Here is a 14,815-nt window from a genome sequence, read left to right as displayed (position 1 = left end):
ATCATAAAAAGCAGTATTAAGATCTATGCGCAATTGATCTATCACATAAAAACGCTCTTACAAAAGTAAGTGGACGTTGAAAACAGAGTTGGAAAACATCCTGGTTACTTTCGTAACCTCCGTTCGCTGATGGAGGGAACGAGACATTGTATCGATGTAGTGACACTAAGGGTCATTCTTGGAAGCCCCAAACACCTCTGCTTTTTTGAAAAAAGGCCAATGAGAATTGGCGAGTGGAATTTGCATGCCACTCCCCCGGACATACAGGTATAAAAGGAGCTGATATGCAACCACTCATTCAGGTTTTGTGCTGAGGAGCCGAGACCAGGTCCCAGCCATTTCAGCGGGTAGTTCAGCATTGTGGCAAGAGGGACACAACATCTTGTTCCCTCCATCAGGGAACAGAGGTTACGAAAGTAACTTGGATGTTCCCTATCTGTCACTCACTCGACGTTGTGTCGATGTAGTGACACTAGGATTCCCTATACAAAATGCCACAACTAGCTGAACTGTGTTGCGTGAACTGGCGGTGTGTGACTGGCAGACTGCTGTGTGCCTCATAGCCAGCGCACTAGGCCATCACGTAACCTCCCCCAACGTTCTTTATGAGCGTCGAACAGTCCTTCAGGAACAAGTCGACTGCCCAACGAATAGGTGGACAGGCTAGCCCAGCCGAGAACTCTTTTCCTTCTCTTTTCTCCCCAAAAAGAGTGGAATTTGTTAACTGACTGGGAGCCCAAAGTGTCTACATCGGGGGGGTGTCACTCCCAAGGGGAAGACACCATGGAGACCACACCCCTCCCAAAAAAGGGGGGGTATTTTGAGTGGAAATACGTCACATGGTCTTTACCGCGCCTTGTCGGAACTATGTCATGTGGAGAGGTCCCATGGTAGGTCCTACCCAAAGGGGGAGGAGTTTCTACAAAGCATGGTGACCGGGGGCAGAGGGGCCCCTGTCCAAGGAAGAAGCAGTTTACCGACAGGGAAACGATTTTGTGGAAAATATCACATGGGGTTGCCTTCGGGGAACCAGTGCATGCGGAGCACCTTTCTCAGTACAGGGCCTCATTAGCGCACTTACTGATCCGGCAGCGAGTTTCTCCGCAAATTCAACTGCCACAGGGATCATCCAGGGATCACAGTCTGTGAACACTACTGGGAGTCAAGAGCGCACGTCTTCCCCTCAAGGGAGGGGAAAGGCGCTATGCACAAATGGTACACCTGGCCAGTTGTCCCGGAACTTACCTGCTCGTGCCTGCCACTACTCGGGATGAGACCGGCTCACCCCGGAGATTGTAGAACCTCGCAAATGTGTTGGGTGCCTCCCAGCCCGCTGCTCTGCAGCTGTCTGCCAAAGAAGTGCCACTAGCCAAGGCCCAGGAAGCCGCCACACTCCTGGTAGAGTGGGCTCGTAACCCCACAGGGGGTGGCATGTCCTGAGCCTGATATGCCATCGTGATGGCATCAATTACCAGTGGGCGATCCTCTGTTTGGAGACAGCGCTTCCTTTCCGCTGTCCACCAAAGCAGACAAAGAGCAGCTCGGAGCTTCTAAAGCTCTGCGTGTGACCCAAATAGATGTGTAAAGCTCACACCGGACACAGCAACACCAAGGCTGGGTCTGCCTCCTCCTGGGGCAGCGCTTGCAGGTTCACCACCTGATCCCTAAAAGGGGTCATGGGAACCTTGGGCACATAGCCCGGTCGGGGTCTCAGGATCACGTGAGAGTAAACCGGACCGAACTCCAGGCACGATTCGCTGACAGGGAACACTTGCAGGTCCCCTACCCTCTTGATGGAAGTGAGTGCAGTCAGGAGGGCAGTCTTCAAAGAGAGTGCCTTAAGCTCAGCTGACTCCAAGGGCTGAGATCCGAGAACCATGTCTAGGTGGGCCATTAGGGTACTACTAGGATGACTTGCTCCCCGTCCTACCTGACCTTGCTCTGTGCAAGTAGGCTCACTGGGGGAAATGCATACTTGCGTAGTCCAGGGGGCCAGCTGTGTGCCAATGCGTCTATACCGAGAGGTGCCTCGGTCAGGGCGTTCCAAAGTGGGCAGTGGGAGGATTCCCGGGAAGCAAACAGGTATACCTGTGCTCGACCGAATCGACTCCAAATCAGCTGGACCACCTGAGGGTGGAGTCTCCACTCTCCCCTGAGGGTAACCTGACGTGACAGTGCGTCCGCTGTGGTGTTGAGGTCGCCCGGGATGTGAGTGGCTCGTAGTGACTTGAGGCACTGCTGACTCCAGAGGAGGAGACGGCGGGCGAGTTGTGACATGCAATGGGAGCGTAGACCACCTTGGCGGTTGATGTATGCTACCCTCACTGTGTTGTCCGTCCGGACCAACACATGCTTGCCCTGGATCAATGGCCGAAACCTCCGCAGGGTGAGCAGTACTGCCAACAACTCTAGGCAGTTGATGTGCCAATCCAGCCGCGGGCCAGTCCAGGAGCCAGCGGCTGTGTGCCTGTTGCATACGGCTCCCCAGCCCATCTTGGAAGCGTCTGTTGTAACCACAACGCACCTGGAGACATGCTCAAGGGGAACCCCTGCCCGTAGAAATGCCAGGTCAATCCAAGGGCTGAAGAGGCAGTGACAGACCAGCATTATGGTCACATGATATGTCCCGTGACGCAATGCCCATCTCGGGACTCGAGTCCATAGCAAGTGCTGAAGCGGTCTCATATGCATCAACCCGAGCGGTGTGGCCGCCGCTGAGGATGCCATATGCCCCAGGAGCCTCTGAAAGTGTTTCAGTGGAACCGCTGTTCTCCGTCTGAACGCCTTCAGTTCAGCACCGACTGCGTGTGCTCGTTCGTGAGGCACGCTGTCATCGAGACTGAGTCCAACTCCAAACCGAGAAAAGAGATGCTCTGAACCGGGGAGAGCTTGCTCTTTTCCCAGTTGACCCGAAGACGTGGAAGTACACGTCCTTCAGGTCTACCGCCGCGAACCAATCTTGATGCCAGACGCTTGCTAGAATGCGCTTTTGCGTCAGCATCTTGAACGGGAGTCTGTGTAAAGCCCGGTTCAGTACTCGCAGGTCCAGGATTGGTCGCAACCCACCGCCTTTCTTTGGTATGATGAAGTAAGGGCTGTAGAACCCTTTCTTCATCTCGGCTGGAGGGACAGGCTCTATCGTGCCCTTGCGCAGAAGGGTAGCGATCTCCACATGCAAGGTAGCAGCGTTCTCGCCCTTCACCAAGGTGAAGCGGACACCGCTGAACCTGGGCGGGCGCCTGGCGATCTGAATCACATAGCCGAGTCGGACGGTACAGACCAGCCATCGCGACAGGTTGGAAAGCGCGAGCCATGCACCCAAATTCCGGGCGAGGGGGACCAAGGGAATGATCACGTCAGACGTAACGGCGGGTGGGGCCTCGCTGTGGGGAGGAGCTCGAGGTGCCACCCCTGTGGCCTTGCTGAGTCCAGGGATATCGAAGCACTTACCTGGCTCCTGCCACCCCCATAAGATTGGTTGAGGAGGGGGAAGGAGGAATCTCGTCCCCGTAGTACACTGGAACAAATCCCGAGCCTCTGGGGTGGCTTGCTTTTTTATTATGAAAGCAAGCCGCCACCGCAACGTTGCCACGGTCATGTTCGCACGTAAGACAGCGATCGTGGCCGTCGGAAGCAGAGAGATAACAACCGCAACCAGGAATAACACACAAACGGAAAGGCATCTTTAAAAAGACGCGTCTTTAAAAAGACGTTCTGTGTGTTCCGCTCTTTCAGAAAGAAAATATACTCTTTTAGAATATACTCTTTTAAATGTTCTGCCGAAGCGCCCAGGGGCATTCTCTGCAAACCACAGATGCAGAGGGGGAGAAGCCACTGAAATGCGCCGAAAGATCCAGCAGAGAGAGGTGAATGAACTCGGCGGATGAATGCAGCTCAATGAATAGAACCGCTCGGCTCCAAAGAGAAAATCTGAATGAGTGTTTGCATACCAGCTCCTTTTATACCCGTTTGTCTGGGGGAGTGGCATGCAAATTCCACTCACAATTCTCAATGGCCTTTTTTCAAAAAAGCAGAGGTGTTTGGGGCTCCCAAGAGTGACCCCTAGTGAGTGACTGATAGGGAACAAGTGGCAAGCTGTGGCATTACTTTGTTATAAATGCTTATTTTTGAAACATTTATTTTTATTTTTTTTGTACAGACTTTTGTACAAACAGCCCACTGTGGTGGGGTAAGTACAGAAACACCTTTGTACAAATAGCAGCATGATTTATTGGCACATCAGTTTCAGGTGCTTTTGAATTTGCATTTCATTCATATGTGTGTGGATTTCCTTGTTTAAAACAGCCCAAAAGGCCCTGTTTCCCTGACACCATGGTTGGCCCCAATTGTATGGGAAGGTACTTTTGATCCCATGGTAATTGATCCTATCTACAAACAACAAAACATCACTATTGCTACTACAGTCTTTGCTCTTGGAAAGTAAGTTCCTATCTGTTTCTCTGATCATTGTATTGTAGGGGTGTAACGGTACATGTATTCGTCCCGAACCGTCACGGTACTGACGTCACGGTTCGGTGCATGTAGTCAGACGAAGAATACATCTGAGTCAGTCACAGGCGATCCACACTCCAATCCAGAAGGAGGCGCGCAGTAATGCAACGCCTTTTGCTAACCGCCACAACAGGAAAAAGAGCAGAAGAAGACACCATCTACGCACCAACCTAAAACAAGTATGGCGAGTTCAGATGACACACAAGAGCTCGAAGACCCGCCTACTTGTTTTAAATCAGCAGTGTGGGTAAGTTTCGGGTTCCCAGTGAACTACGGCAGCAGTGGAGAGCGAGTGGTAGATAGGACGAGGACGGTGTGTCGGCGTTGTAAGGCAGCTGTACGGTATGTGAGTGGAAATATGTCCAACATGCTAACACATATCAGACGACATCATCCAGATGTGCCAATCACCGGAGCTAGGCAGAAAAAGACGACAGGAGTGCAAAAACTTATCCCTGCAGCTTTTAACCAGCCTCTAGATGTGAGAGCAAACAGGGCCAAAGTCATTACCCAGGCAATTGGCATATACACAAACAACATATAGTATAAGTGGAACAAATTATAACACTCCTTCTCCTAATGCACAAGTTTTATTTTTATTATTATTAATATTAGTAATATTATTATTATTCTTTTTATTTTATACTTTTATAACAAAAGAGATGCTTTTCAGTTTTCTAGCAATACCTCGTTTTTTATCAGCCCTATAAAAAAATATGACCTATGCAAGAATGCATTCTGTTTACTGCTTAGTGCTTAATACACTAAAGGAGGCTGTACTGTAACAACTACCTCAGGGGGGACTAAATGCCGCTACGTGGAACAAACTGTAATTTGCACTACTGTCTGTCCAAAATAAATGAAAAGAAACCTAGCATTTGGGATTGGTTGCTTTTTCCTGTTGTACCGAACTCGTATCGAACCGTGACCCCAAAACCGAGGTACATACCGAACCGTGACTTCTGTGTACCGTTACACCCCTATTGTATTGTATATTAAATGAAAATTCTGTCACAATCATGTTGTTCCAAACCCATCTGGCTTTCTTTCTTCAGTGGAACTTAGAAAAAAAAGAAATGTTAGGCAGAATGACAGCCTCAGTCACCATTCATTTTCATGAAAAAAGATGCAATGAAAGTGAAATGACTGTGAGGCTGTCAATCTGTAAAACATCTAATTTTGTGTTTCACTGAAGAAGAAAAAGTCACACGGATTTGGAACCACATGAGGGTGATTCAGTTATGATAGAATTGACCCTTCGCTAAGCCCTGGTTTAAAAACTCTTCTGACCAATCCTGCCTTAGCAACTGTTGCCCCACCGCCATTATTCAGACAAGGGTTTGCCTTTTTACAATGAGAGCCTATGGGAGTAATGTGTGTTTGAGTTCCTTTAAGTGGGATTTTAGAAAAATAATCCGGGTCATTTGTAATAGTGACACGAGTTACCCAGAGAGGATACACACATTTTTGTTTTTCTTTCTTTCTTTAATTATTATTATTCATTTTTTTATGAATATGAAGAGCGTGCTATGGATTAAACTGTGTCATCCTTATTCCAAATGAACCTATAACATTGACACCTACTTTTGCTCCAAGGTAAATTAAAGATTATAATTTATTAACATTAAAATTATTTATGTATTGATTCAAATCATAGAAAAAGCGACAGTAAATAAATTGTTCACAGCATCAAATTAGTGTTATGAGATGTTAAGAACAGCTCTGTTCACCTACACAAATGTTATTAGTTGTGTAATGGCCATTAATTAAAGTTTTTCTCTTTTCAAGTGACTGTAATAATCGTTTGCCTTGATTCTGATTCACAATCTCCACCGTTTTTAGTCAAATTACTGTGTAATTTAACAATTTCTTTTACAAAAGAATCGGATAAATATGCATTACAATGTCACTCTTCATACCAGCCCACGTAAAAATATCATCCATTCCGTTTATGAGAATATTTAACCAAAAAACGCGACGTTCACATCAATCTCCCATTTTTTTTAATTTTTTTTAATTTTTTTTATTTTTTATTAATCAATGATAGAACAAATGTAAGTACAATACAACATAACATCAAGAAATATAAAAAAGAACATAGATGATAGCCAGGGGAAAGAAAATTCAATTATAATCCAAATAAAGTGATATATAAATAAAAAATAAATAATAATAAAACAGATAACAGAAAACCAAGTAAGCAAATGGATAAATAAATAAATAACTAAACAAATACGTAAATATAAAGTAATAATTTTACAGGGGAATCCTGAAAAAGGCACAACAAGTTAGCGTTTTCCTCTCCTTAGTATTTTCCGATACTGAGAGCGTTTCAAAATATTGTTGCAACTCTCTAATAAACACCTTAAAATGCGGCTTATTATTGGAGAATTTACATTTGTGGATATGGTATTTGGCTAGGAGAAGTAAAAGATTTACAAGATAAAACTCTTTCTCAGTATTTTTATCTGTATCCACTAAACCAAACAAAACATCTTTCCAAAACAAAGAAAATTGAGAGTACACAAAATCAATTACAAACTTGTAAAAACTATTCCAAAATACTTTAGTATAATTACAGTACCAAAATAAATGTACAATCGTTTCATCTTGTATATTACAAAAGTTGCATATTGTGTCAATATCGGGTTTTAATTTTTTTAGGTAACTATTCACTGGGTAGAATCTGTGGATTAATTTGAAAGATACTTCTCTGACTTTGTTCACAATAAGGTATTTATGTGGCAAACTTTTTTCCAATTTGCAATATTTGTAAAATTACTCCAATAGGCAATAACATATGGTTTGGAAACAACTTCTTTCTGAAAAAGAGCACGAATCAGTTTGTTACTTGAATGTGAAACGAGACAAGCTTTACCCACTGTTGTTTGGAGTGGATCACAAAGAGGTGGTACGGTACATAGAGTTCTATCAAGACCTTTAAACAGTGTGATGACTCCTGAAGGAACAGAATCAAAGATAATTGCAAATTCTTTGGGTGAAACAGGAAAGTTAAACTTCTGTAAAAACTCATAATATGACAGAAGAAGACCACTTTCATCAAAAAGATCACGTACTAAAATTATTTTATTATACCAGCTCTGAAAAAATAAAGACTTGTTTTTATAGAGTATATTACAATTGTTCCATATAAAAAAAGAATGTGGAGAGAAATTGTGCTTTTAAATAAGAGACCAAGCAAGAAGCATTTGCTTGTGGAATGCTGAGAGTTTAACAGGTAATTTTTCAGTATTATAATTACACAGAGAAAGAAAATTTAAGCCACCCAGCTGTGAAAAAACATAATTAGGGATATAATTCCAAATCGAAGAGGGACATTTTAAGAAGTGTTTCATCCAATTGACTTTAAAAGTGTAGAGTATTGAAATCTAGAACATTTAGTCCTCCGTTTTCATACGTGTTCATCACAACTGTTTTCTTAATATAATGGGTACGATTCCTCCAAACAAAGTCAAACAACAAATTATCTATCATTTTACAAATTTTATTTTCCAAATGTAAAGCCAAAGCTGCATACGTCAATCTAGATAAACCTTCAGCTTTAGTAAGAAATACCTTTCCTTTTAAAGAAATATTTCTTTGAAGCCACTGGTTAAGTTTTTTACGGGTTTTTTCTATAATTGGAATAAAATTATTATTACAGCGTGTAGACTCATTTTTGGTTATAACAATTCCTAAATAAACTACTTTTTCCTTAACCGGAATATTACAAATTGAGGAAGCGGTACAATCCATAATAGACAATAGTTCACATTTAGAAATATTCAGGTGTAAACCAGATGTTTTGGAAAACTTATCTATTATGCCTAAGGTTACTGCAACTTGATCACTATTTTTTAAGAAGAGAGTAGTGTCATTCGCCAACTGACTGATGATCACTTCCCTCCCAGCAATAGAGATACCTGTAAGATTACTTTGCTTAATATGGTCTGCTAACAGCTGCGCAGCCAATAAAAATAAATAAGGAGAAAAGGGACAACCTTGACGTATACCCCTTTTAATATCAAATCTAGATGAAGTCCCATGCTTCAGTTTAATTGAACTGTTAGCATTACAATATAAAGTTCTAATTGCATTACAAAAAAAAGGGACCAAAACCAAACCTTTTAAGACTAAGGAAAATAAAATTGTGTTCAAGAGTATCAAATGCTTTGAAGAAATCCAGAAATAAAATATAACTTTGATCAGAAATCAGATGGGAATAATCAAGAATATCCAAAACTAGTCTAATATTATTGGCAATATGTCTATTCTTCATGAATCCTGAATGTGTTTGGTCAATAATTAAGTCTAGTACAGTTTTAATTCTTTCGGCAAAAATCTCAGCATGTATCTTATAATCATTATTTAATAGACATATTGTACGCCAATTATCAATAAATAACAGATCTATCTTTGACTTTGGAACAAGTGTGATAAGACCTTGATTCATACTAGATGGCAGCTGACCATTGGACATATTCTCATTGAATACATGCAGTAAGAAAGGCGCCATCTGCTGGGCGAAAGATTTATAAAACTCTGCTATTGACCCATCTGTTCCAGGGGATTTATAAATTTTTAAATGGTTAATGGAATCCAGTATTTCTTTAATAGTTATGGATTTGTCACAAAAAACTTATCTTCTGTTAATATATTCTTAGAATCTTTTAAAGAAGAAAAAAAGGAGGATGTTAATTGTTCTGAGTAATTTGAAGTGTATAACTTACTGTAAAACATAGAGCAAAATTTGGAAATTAACAGAGTCAGAGGTAATCCTACCATTAATACCAAGCTGATGTATAGTATTGTGATTTGCACGCTGTTTTTCCAGTCGGAAGAAATAAGCGGAATTTTGCTTGCCCTCCTCAAGCCATTTCTTCCTAGAGCGAACGAATGCACCCTCAGCTTTCCTAGTCTAATTTGTTCTGTGATTCTGTTAAATTTAGCTGATCTTCTTCTGTAAAATTATCTATGCCCTTCTCTATAATGGAGGAAATGTGCACTATAATATTATCTTCCCCTACCCTCCTAGCCCGTACACACATACTACCATAAGATCTCAGAGAAAAATGTCATTACCATCACACATCAATATCAACACCATCATACATTATACCAAAGTCAACTTTAAGTTTGATTTAAGGTCATTTAAACATGTAATGTTTTAATATAGATGAAATGGGTAAAGGATGGGCAAGGAGGAGGTGGGAACTGGCAGAACAGTCAACATAAATATAATGACATAAACTGAACTTAAACATAACATAAAACACACACACACAGCGGCCGTGTGTGTGTCTCTCTCTCTCTCTCGAATTGGCACCCCCTGGCTCGTCTTTATCCCCCTCCCGGCTGATTAGGTGACTCAGCGCCAGCCGTGCACCCTCACGGCCCGGCCACACACTCCTCCAGCTCCCGATTCAAGCCGGGGAAACCTCCGGCATGATGTATCCCCTCCCTTCCTGGAGGGGAGGTGTTGCCCTTCCGGCCATCCTGCTGCCGGCAGGTATTCCCCGCCTCTCTGGAGCCCTGGGAGAGAGGGGGAGAGACAGAGAGAGAGAGGAGAGAGCGCAAAAAACTTGCTTGGCGGTCCCCGGACACGCCGTCGTCTGGTCCTCAGCCACTCCTCCACTCTCTGGCAGATGACAGCTGCTCCCCCCCTGGCGGACGGCAGCAAGTCCTCTGACCCCTGGTGGACGGAACAGCTCCTCACCTTCCCAGATTTTGGCACCAATGTAACGGGTAAAGGATGGGCAATGAGGAGGCGGGAACCGGCAGAACAGTCAACATAACTTATGACATAAACTGAACTTAACAACATAACAAAATACACAGACACACCGGCTCTTCTTTATCCCCCTCCCGGCTAATTAGGTGACTCAGCACAAGCCGTGCACCCTCATGGCCCGGCCATGCCCTCTTCCTCGTCACAATAGATTAATCAAAATTTGAAGTTTCACGATTTCAAGAAGCCAAAGGTGCCTCTATTTGATGAATCACTTGCATACCACAGTACCTGTACCACAGAATCACAAAGACCTGGAACTTTGTTTGGTATTAAATGTTCAGTTGCTAAAATAAATTAATTTGCCAAAAGGGGTCATGAAATGCTATTTTTTATAATTATATTATCTTCCCTGAGGTCCACTGATAATGTTAACGTTTTTTGTTTTTTTTTACCAAAACAGTCATAATTTAGTAATATTTGATCATTAACCACCCTGTTCCACCCTCTGTCTGAAACGCTCAGTTTTGGCATAAACGCCTCCATAAAACTTAAATGTAAACGCCCACTGTTATGACTGGCTAACATCGTGCACCTCCTCAAATACAGCCATATATGTTTGAAACTCAATCAGAAGAAAATGAACAAAGGTCCACAACATTATAAAACTAAATTTCAGGGTTTACACATAACACAAATCCAACACATTGCATCCGAATATATTAAACTGTCAACTCAAGCACAGCAGCACCATAAATTTTCAAACAGTCATGACATTTGAAATATTCACAAATTAAAATGTTTACTTATGGTTTTGCAGTCTGGTCCAAAAGTGTTTAACTTACCATTCTTTCAATAACAGTTCCTGTGTACTTGAATCATATTATGACTGGTTCACAAACAATCCACGCTGATGAGCTGAAAAAAACCCCCGCACACACTTAGTCCAAAGCATGATGAACAAGATGCACACGTATCACCAGAAACACATCAAAGCGGTCAACGACGTCCATCTAGTGCAGGGGTGTCAAACTCAGTTTCTGGAGGGCCGCAGCCCTGCTGAGTTTAGTTCAGCCCTGCTCCAAAATGCCTCCTTGTAATCTTCAAGCACTCCTGAAGACATTGATTAGCTGCTTCAGGTGTGTTTAATTAGGGTTGGAGCTAAACTCTGCTGGACTGTGGCCCTCCAGGAACCAAGTTTGACACCCCTGATCTAGTGTATGTTTACATACACCAACAATTAAAAATAGCAAAGATAGGTGCAAGAACGTTTCCTGAACGAGTTTGTTCTCAAAACAGCAAGAGGCAGAGATGCTGAATGAATCTCCTCTTCAGAGTTGTAACTTGACACTGCATCTTTTAAAAGCTGCGCGAAATATATGATAATAGTCAAAGATGTCTGTCTAGTGCATTTTTATATACAAAAATAATTCAAAATAGTCCAGATGGGTCCCCTTTGGTGTTCAGGAAAAGTTGGCCACACTAGGCCTGTCTGTCCTACTCTCTCTCTGTTTACAATATGAACTGAACACCAGTGGCCGGGGCCAAGGGTGAAATGATGCTTGATGTTGTGGGATGTAGAAATGAGCAATATGTCATGATGTCATGAACACAGATTCCAAAACATGATGTTTCAGCAGGGTGGTAACTATAAATGCTCTTTTTAGACTAGGGAGGAAGTTTTGAGTTCTGAAATGTACACTGTTTTTATAGTACAGTTACCTCTTATATGTCTAAACCTCAAAGAAAATTGTATTCTCTATTTTATGACCTCTTTAAGATTGTTCTATGTAGAAATGGTAATGGACATTTATTTAATAATTTTCAACTTCCCCCCTCCTCTGTTTTTCAGATACACAGTTTCTTACAGCTTTTCTGGAGTCAGCAGAGCAGCATTACTTTGTTGGATTTCGTGTGTATTATTATGTGTTTACTGATAAACCAAAGGAGTTTCCTTTAGTAAAACTGGGTAAAGAACGGCATGTGATGGTGTTAAACGTCCCTAGTTCTAACAGGTGGCAGGAGATCACTTTGCGCAGAATGGAAATGCTGGAGAATCTAATTGAGGATCGACTGGCCTATGAAGCCGACTACATTTTCAGCCTTGATGTAGATACAAAGTTCTATGGCCGCTGGGGTGTGGAGTCTTTGGGTCGTCTGGTAGGTGTGATACACCCTGGTTACTACAAAACACCACATGAACAATTCCCATATGAGCGTAGGCCAGAGTCACAAGCCTCCATTCCATCTGCAGAGGATGATTTTTATTATGGTGGAGCTGTGATCGGTGGCTTAGTGAAAGATGTACATGAGCTTGCTAAAACCTGCCGGGAGCAGTTGGACATTGATGCTGCTAAGTCCATTGAGGCAGTATGGCAGGAGGAGTCTCACTTGAACAAGTATTTCCTTTATAATAAACCCAGTAAGTTGCTCTCACCTGAGTTTCTGTGGCAGACTTTAAAGCAAAAACAAAAGAGGTCAAAATCATTTGCTTTTCTCAAGTTATTAAAAACTATGCTGCAGTTCGTCCCAACCCATAGCAGCTGTTATCAACTGAAACTGTTATCCCCCTTTTTTTTGAAGTTGGCAATGGTGTAAAAAATAAAAAAGAAGCTGCAAAGCATTACAATTTAGTTGTTCTAACTGTTGTTCTAATTATTGTGTGCCAAATCTGTTGCCAAATATATTTATATCATTGTAAGTAAACATTTACGGCAAGACATAACATCAATAAATTACTTCAGTAACATCAAGATAAATAATAAATACATAACATCAAGAGCAATAACTGCTCTCAGTGGGCATTTGGATGAAAATTTAATTCAGGTATAACATTGTGGGACAACATTTAATGGAATTAGTGAGAGCTAAAAGCCATATCTGTTTCTTTTTTATACAAGGCATTGTTACTATAGCATAAAAATCACTCATTTAAATTTTTTGGGTTTTGGAGTTTATGTCAGTTCTACATACTTTGTGATCAGTGAACATTACCGTACATATCAGCACTTGCAGAGGCAAAAGAAAAGGCAAAGAAATCCAGTTGAGCTCAAAATTGCGTAATTACTGTATTCATGATTTTTTATGCGACATATTTTCATTTTATAGCTAATTGAATGGATAATAAAGCTTAAACTGAAAACAAACATGGAGAAATTATTTTAATGCTCTTTTCCATTTACTTTCATTTCCATTTACTACAAATGAGAGTGATAGGTTTTTTATTGTTAATGACAAATCCTGAATGTAGGTAAGAGATCACGTCTCATTTTTAGCACTGTGTTCTGTTTTTGATTATGTGGGGGAAAACTTTCACTGTAATTCTTTAAGATATTTCTATCTTTCATGACACATATCCATTATTTTTACCAATGCACAATGTGACAAATGCTATTTTCATGTGAAAGAAAGCCTATGTGTCCCATAAGTACTCTATTTAAATTTTATTTTACATTGTACAGCCATTTCTAATTTCTGCACTAATACTCAGTGCCATTTGCCTGATTACATGATAGTAAGAAGAGATATTTGAGTTTTTGTCTTCTCTAAATGCATGTACATGCCCCAAAGAAGATCTATGTCAATGGTGCAAAGAACCCTTCTATTATGTCCTTTCAAATAACAAAACTACAAAAAACACCAGTTAAACATATAGGGGGGAAAAGTAGTGGCCATGAGGGAATATCAATGAAGAGACCAACATCTTTCATTTTATGGCTAATCATGACTTAAAGCTCAAAAAGCAGAATTGAATTTAATCATGTCTCATTAAAATGTTTATTTGGTTTTATCTGCTCAGATATTAAGCGATTTCAGAATTATCTTGTGAGGTGTTAATCCCCTATGATCCAGCACACAGGAACACATGGAAAAATTCCCTGGAAGTACATATAAACTCTGAAAGGAACAAAGGAGGCTTAAGAACATATGAACAGATTAACTAGATTGAAAAGTTTGTGGACAAACTTTAGGTTGGCTTGAAAAAGCCTAGTCTGAAAGTTTATAGAAATACAGACAGACAGTAGATAAACAGAAAGATGTGTTTTTCTACTTGGTTGCTAGGTTGAGCTCATTTGGTTGCTAGGCAGTTACCAGGGTGATACTCAAAAGGCTCCTTGCTAGCCTGAGTAAATTACCCAAACTTGAAGTCTCTACGATATACCGATACAGAGATACATGTTTTTCTAATCGGTTGCTAGGCAGTTACCAGGGTGATACTCAAAAGGCTCCTTGCTAGCCTGAGTCAAATGCCCCAACCCGGAAGTCTCTATTATGTTCTTGTGCAGAGATATATGTTTTGTTACTTGGTTGCTAGGGTAACCCCAGCTGGTTGCTTGGCAGTTACCAAGGTGATAGTCAAAAGGCTCCTTGCTACCCTGAGTCAAATGAATGAAATCTGGTTTCTAGGGTGCCGTAAATGGTTGCTAGGGCGTGGCTATGCCATTTCCATAATGATACTTAAAGACTGATTGGTAGCCCGAGTGAAATGAGCCCGCCCCCATGTCTCTACGACATTCTGATTGGGAGATATGATCCGACAAATTTCTTGCATTGACTTGTCATTGTAGGAAACAA

The 14,815-nt window shown here is 41.6% G+C and overlaps 1 protein-coding gene across 1 annotated transcript; it reads left to right on the top strand.

Moving 5' to 3' along the window:
- Positions 1 to 12,064: 12,064 nt before the first annotated feature.
- On the top strand, positions 12,065 to 13,695 carry LOC127417399 (globoside alpha-1,3-N-acetylgalactosaminyltransferase 1-like; the record flags this gene model as incomplete). The annotated part of the gene is given in 2 exon segments (XM_051657433.1): positions 12,065 to 12,689; positions 12,692 to 13,695. Coding segments are annotated over 2 exon segments (714 nt in total), but the record flags the coding sequence as incomplete, so codon positions are not given.
- Positions 13,696 to 14,815: the final 1,120 nt, after the last annotated feature.

The sequence above is a fragment of the Myxocyprinus asiaticus genome, chromosome 3 (assembly GCF_019703515.2).
Source record: "Myxocyprinus asiaticus isolate MX2 ecotype Aquarium Trade chromosome 3, UBuf_Myxa_2, whole genome shotgun sequence".
Lineage (NCBI taxonomy): Eukaryota > Metazoa > Chordata > Actinopteri > Cypriniformes > Catostomidae > Myxocyprinus > Myxocyprinus asiaticus.
The sequence above is the reverse complement of the archived record's forward strand: the minus strand, read 5'-3'. Positions and strand labels throughout refer to the sequence as shown.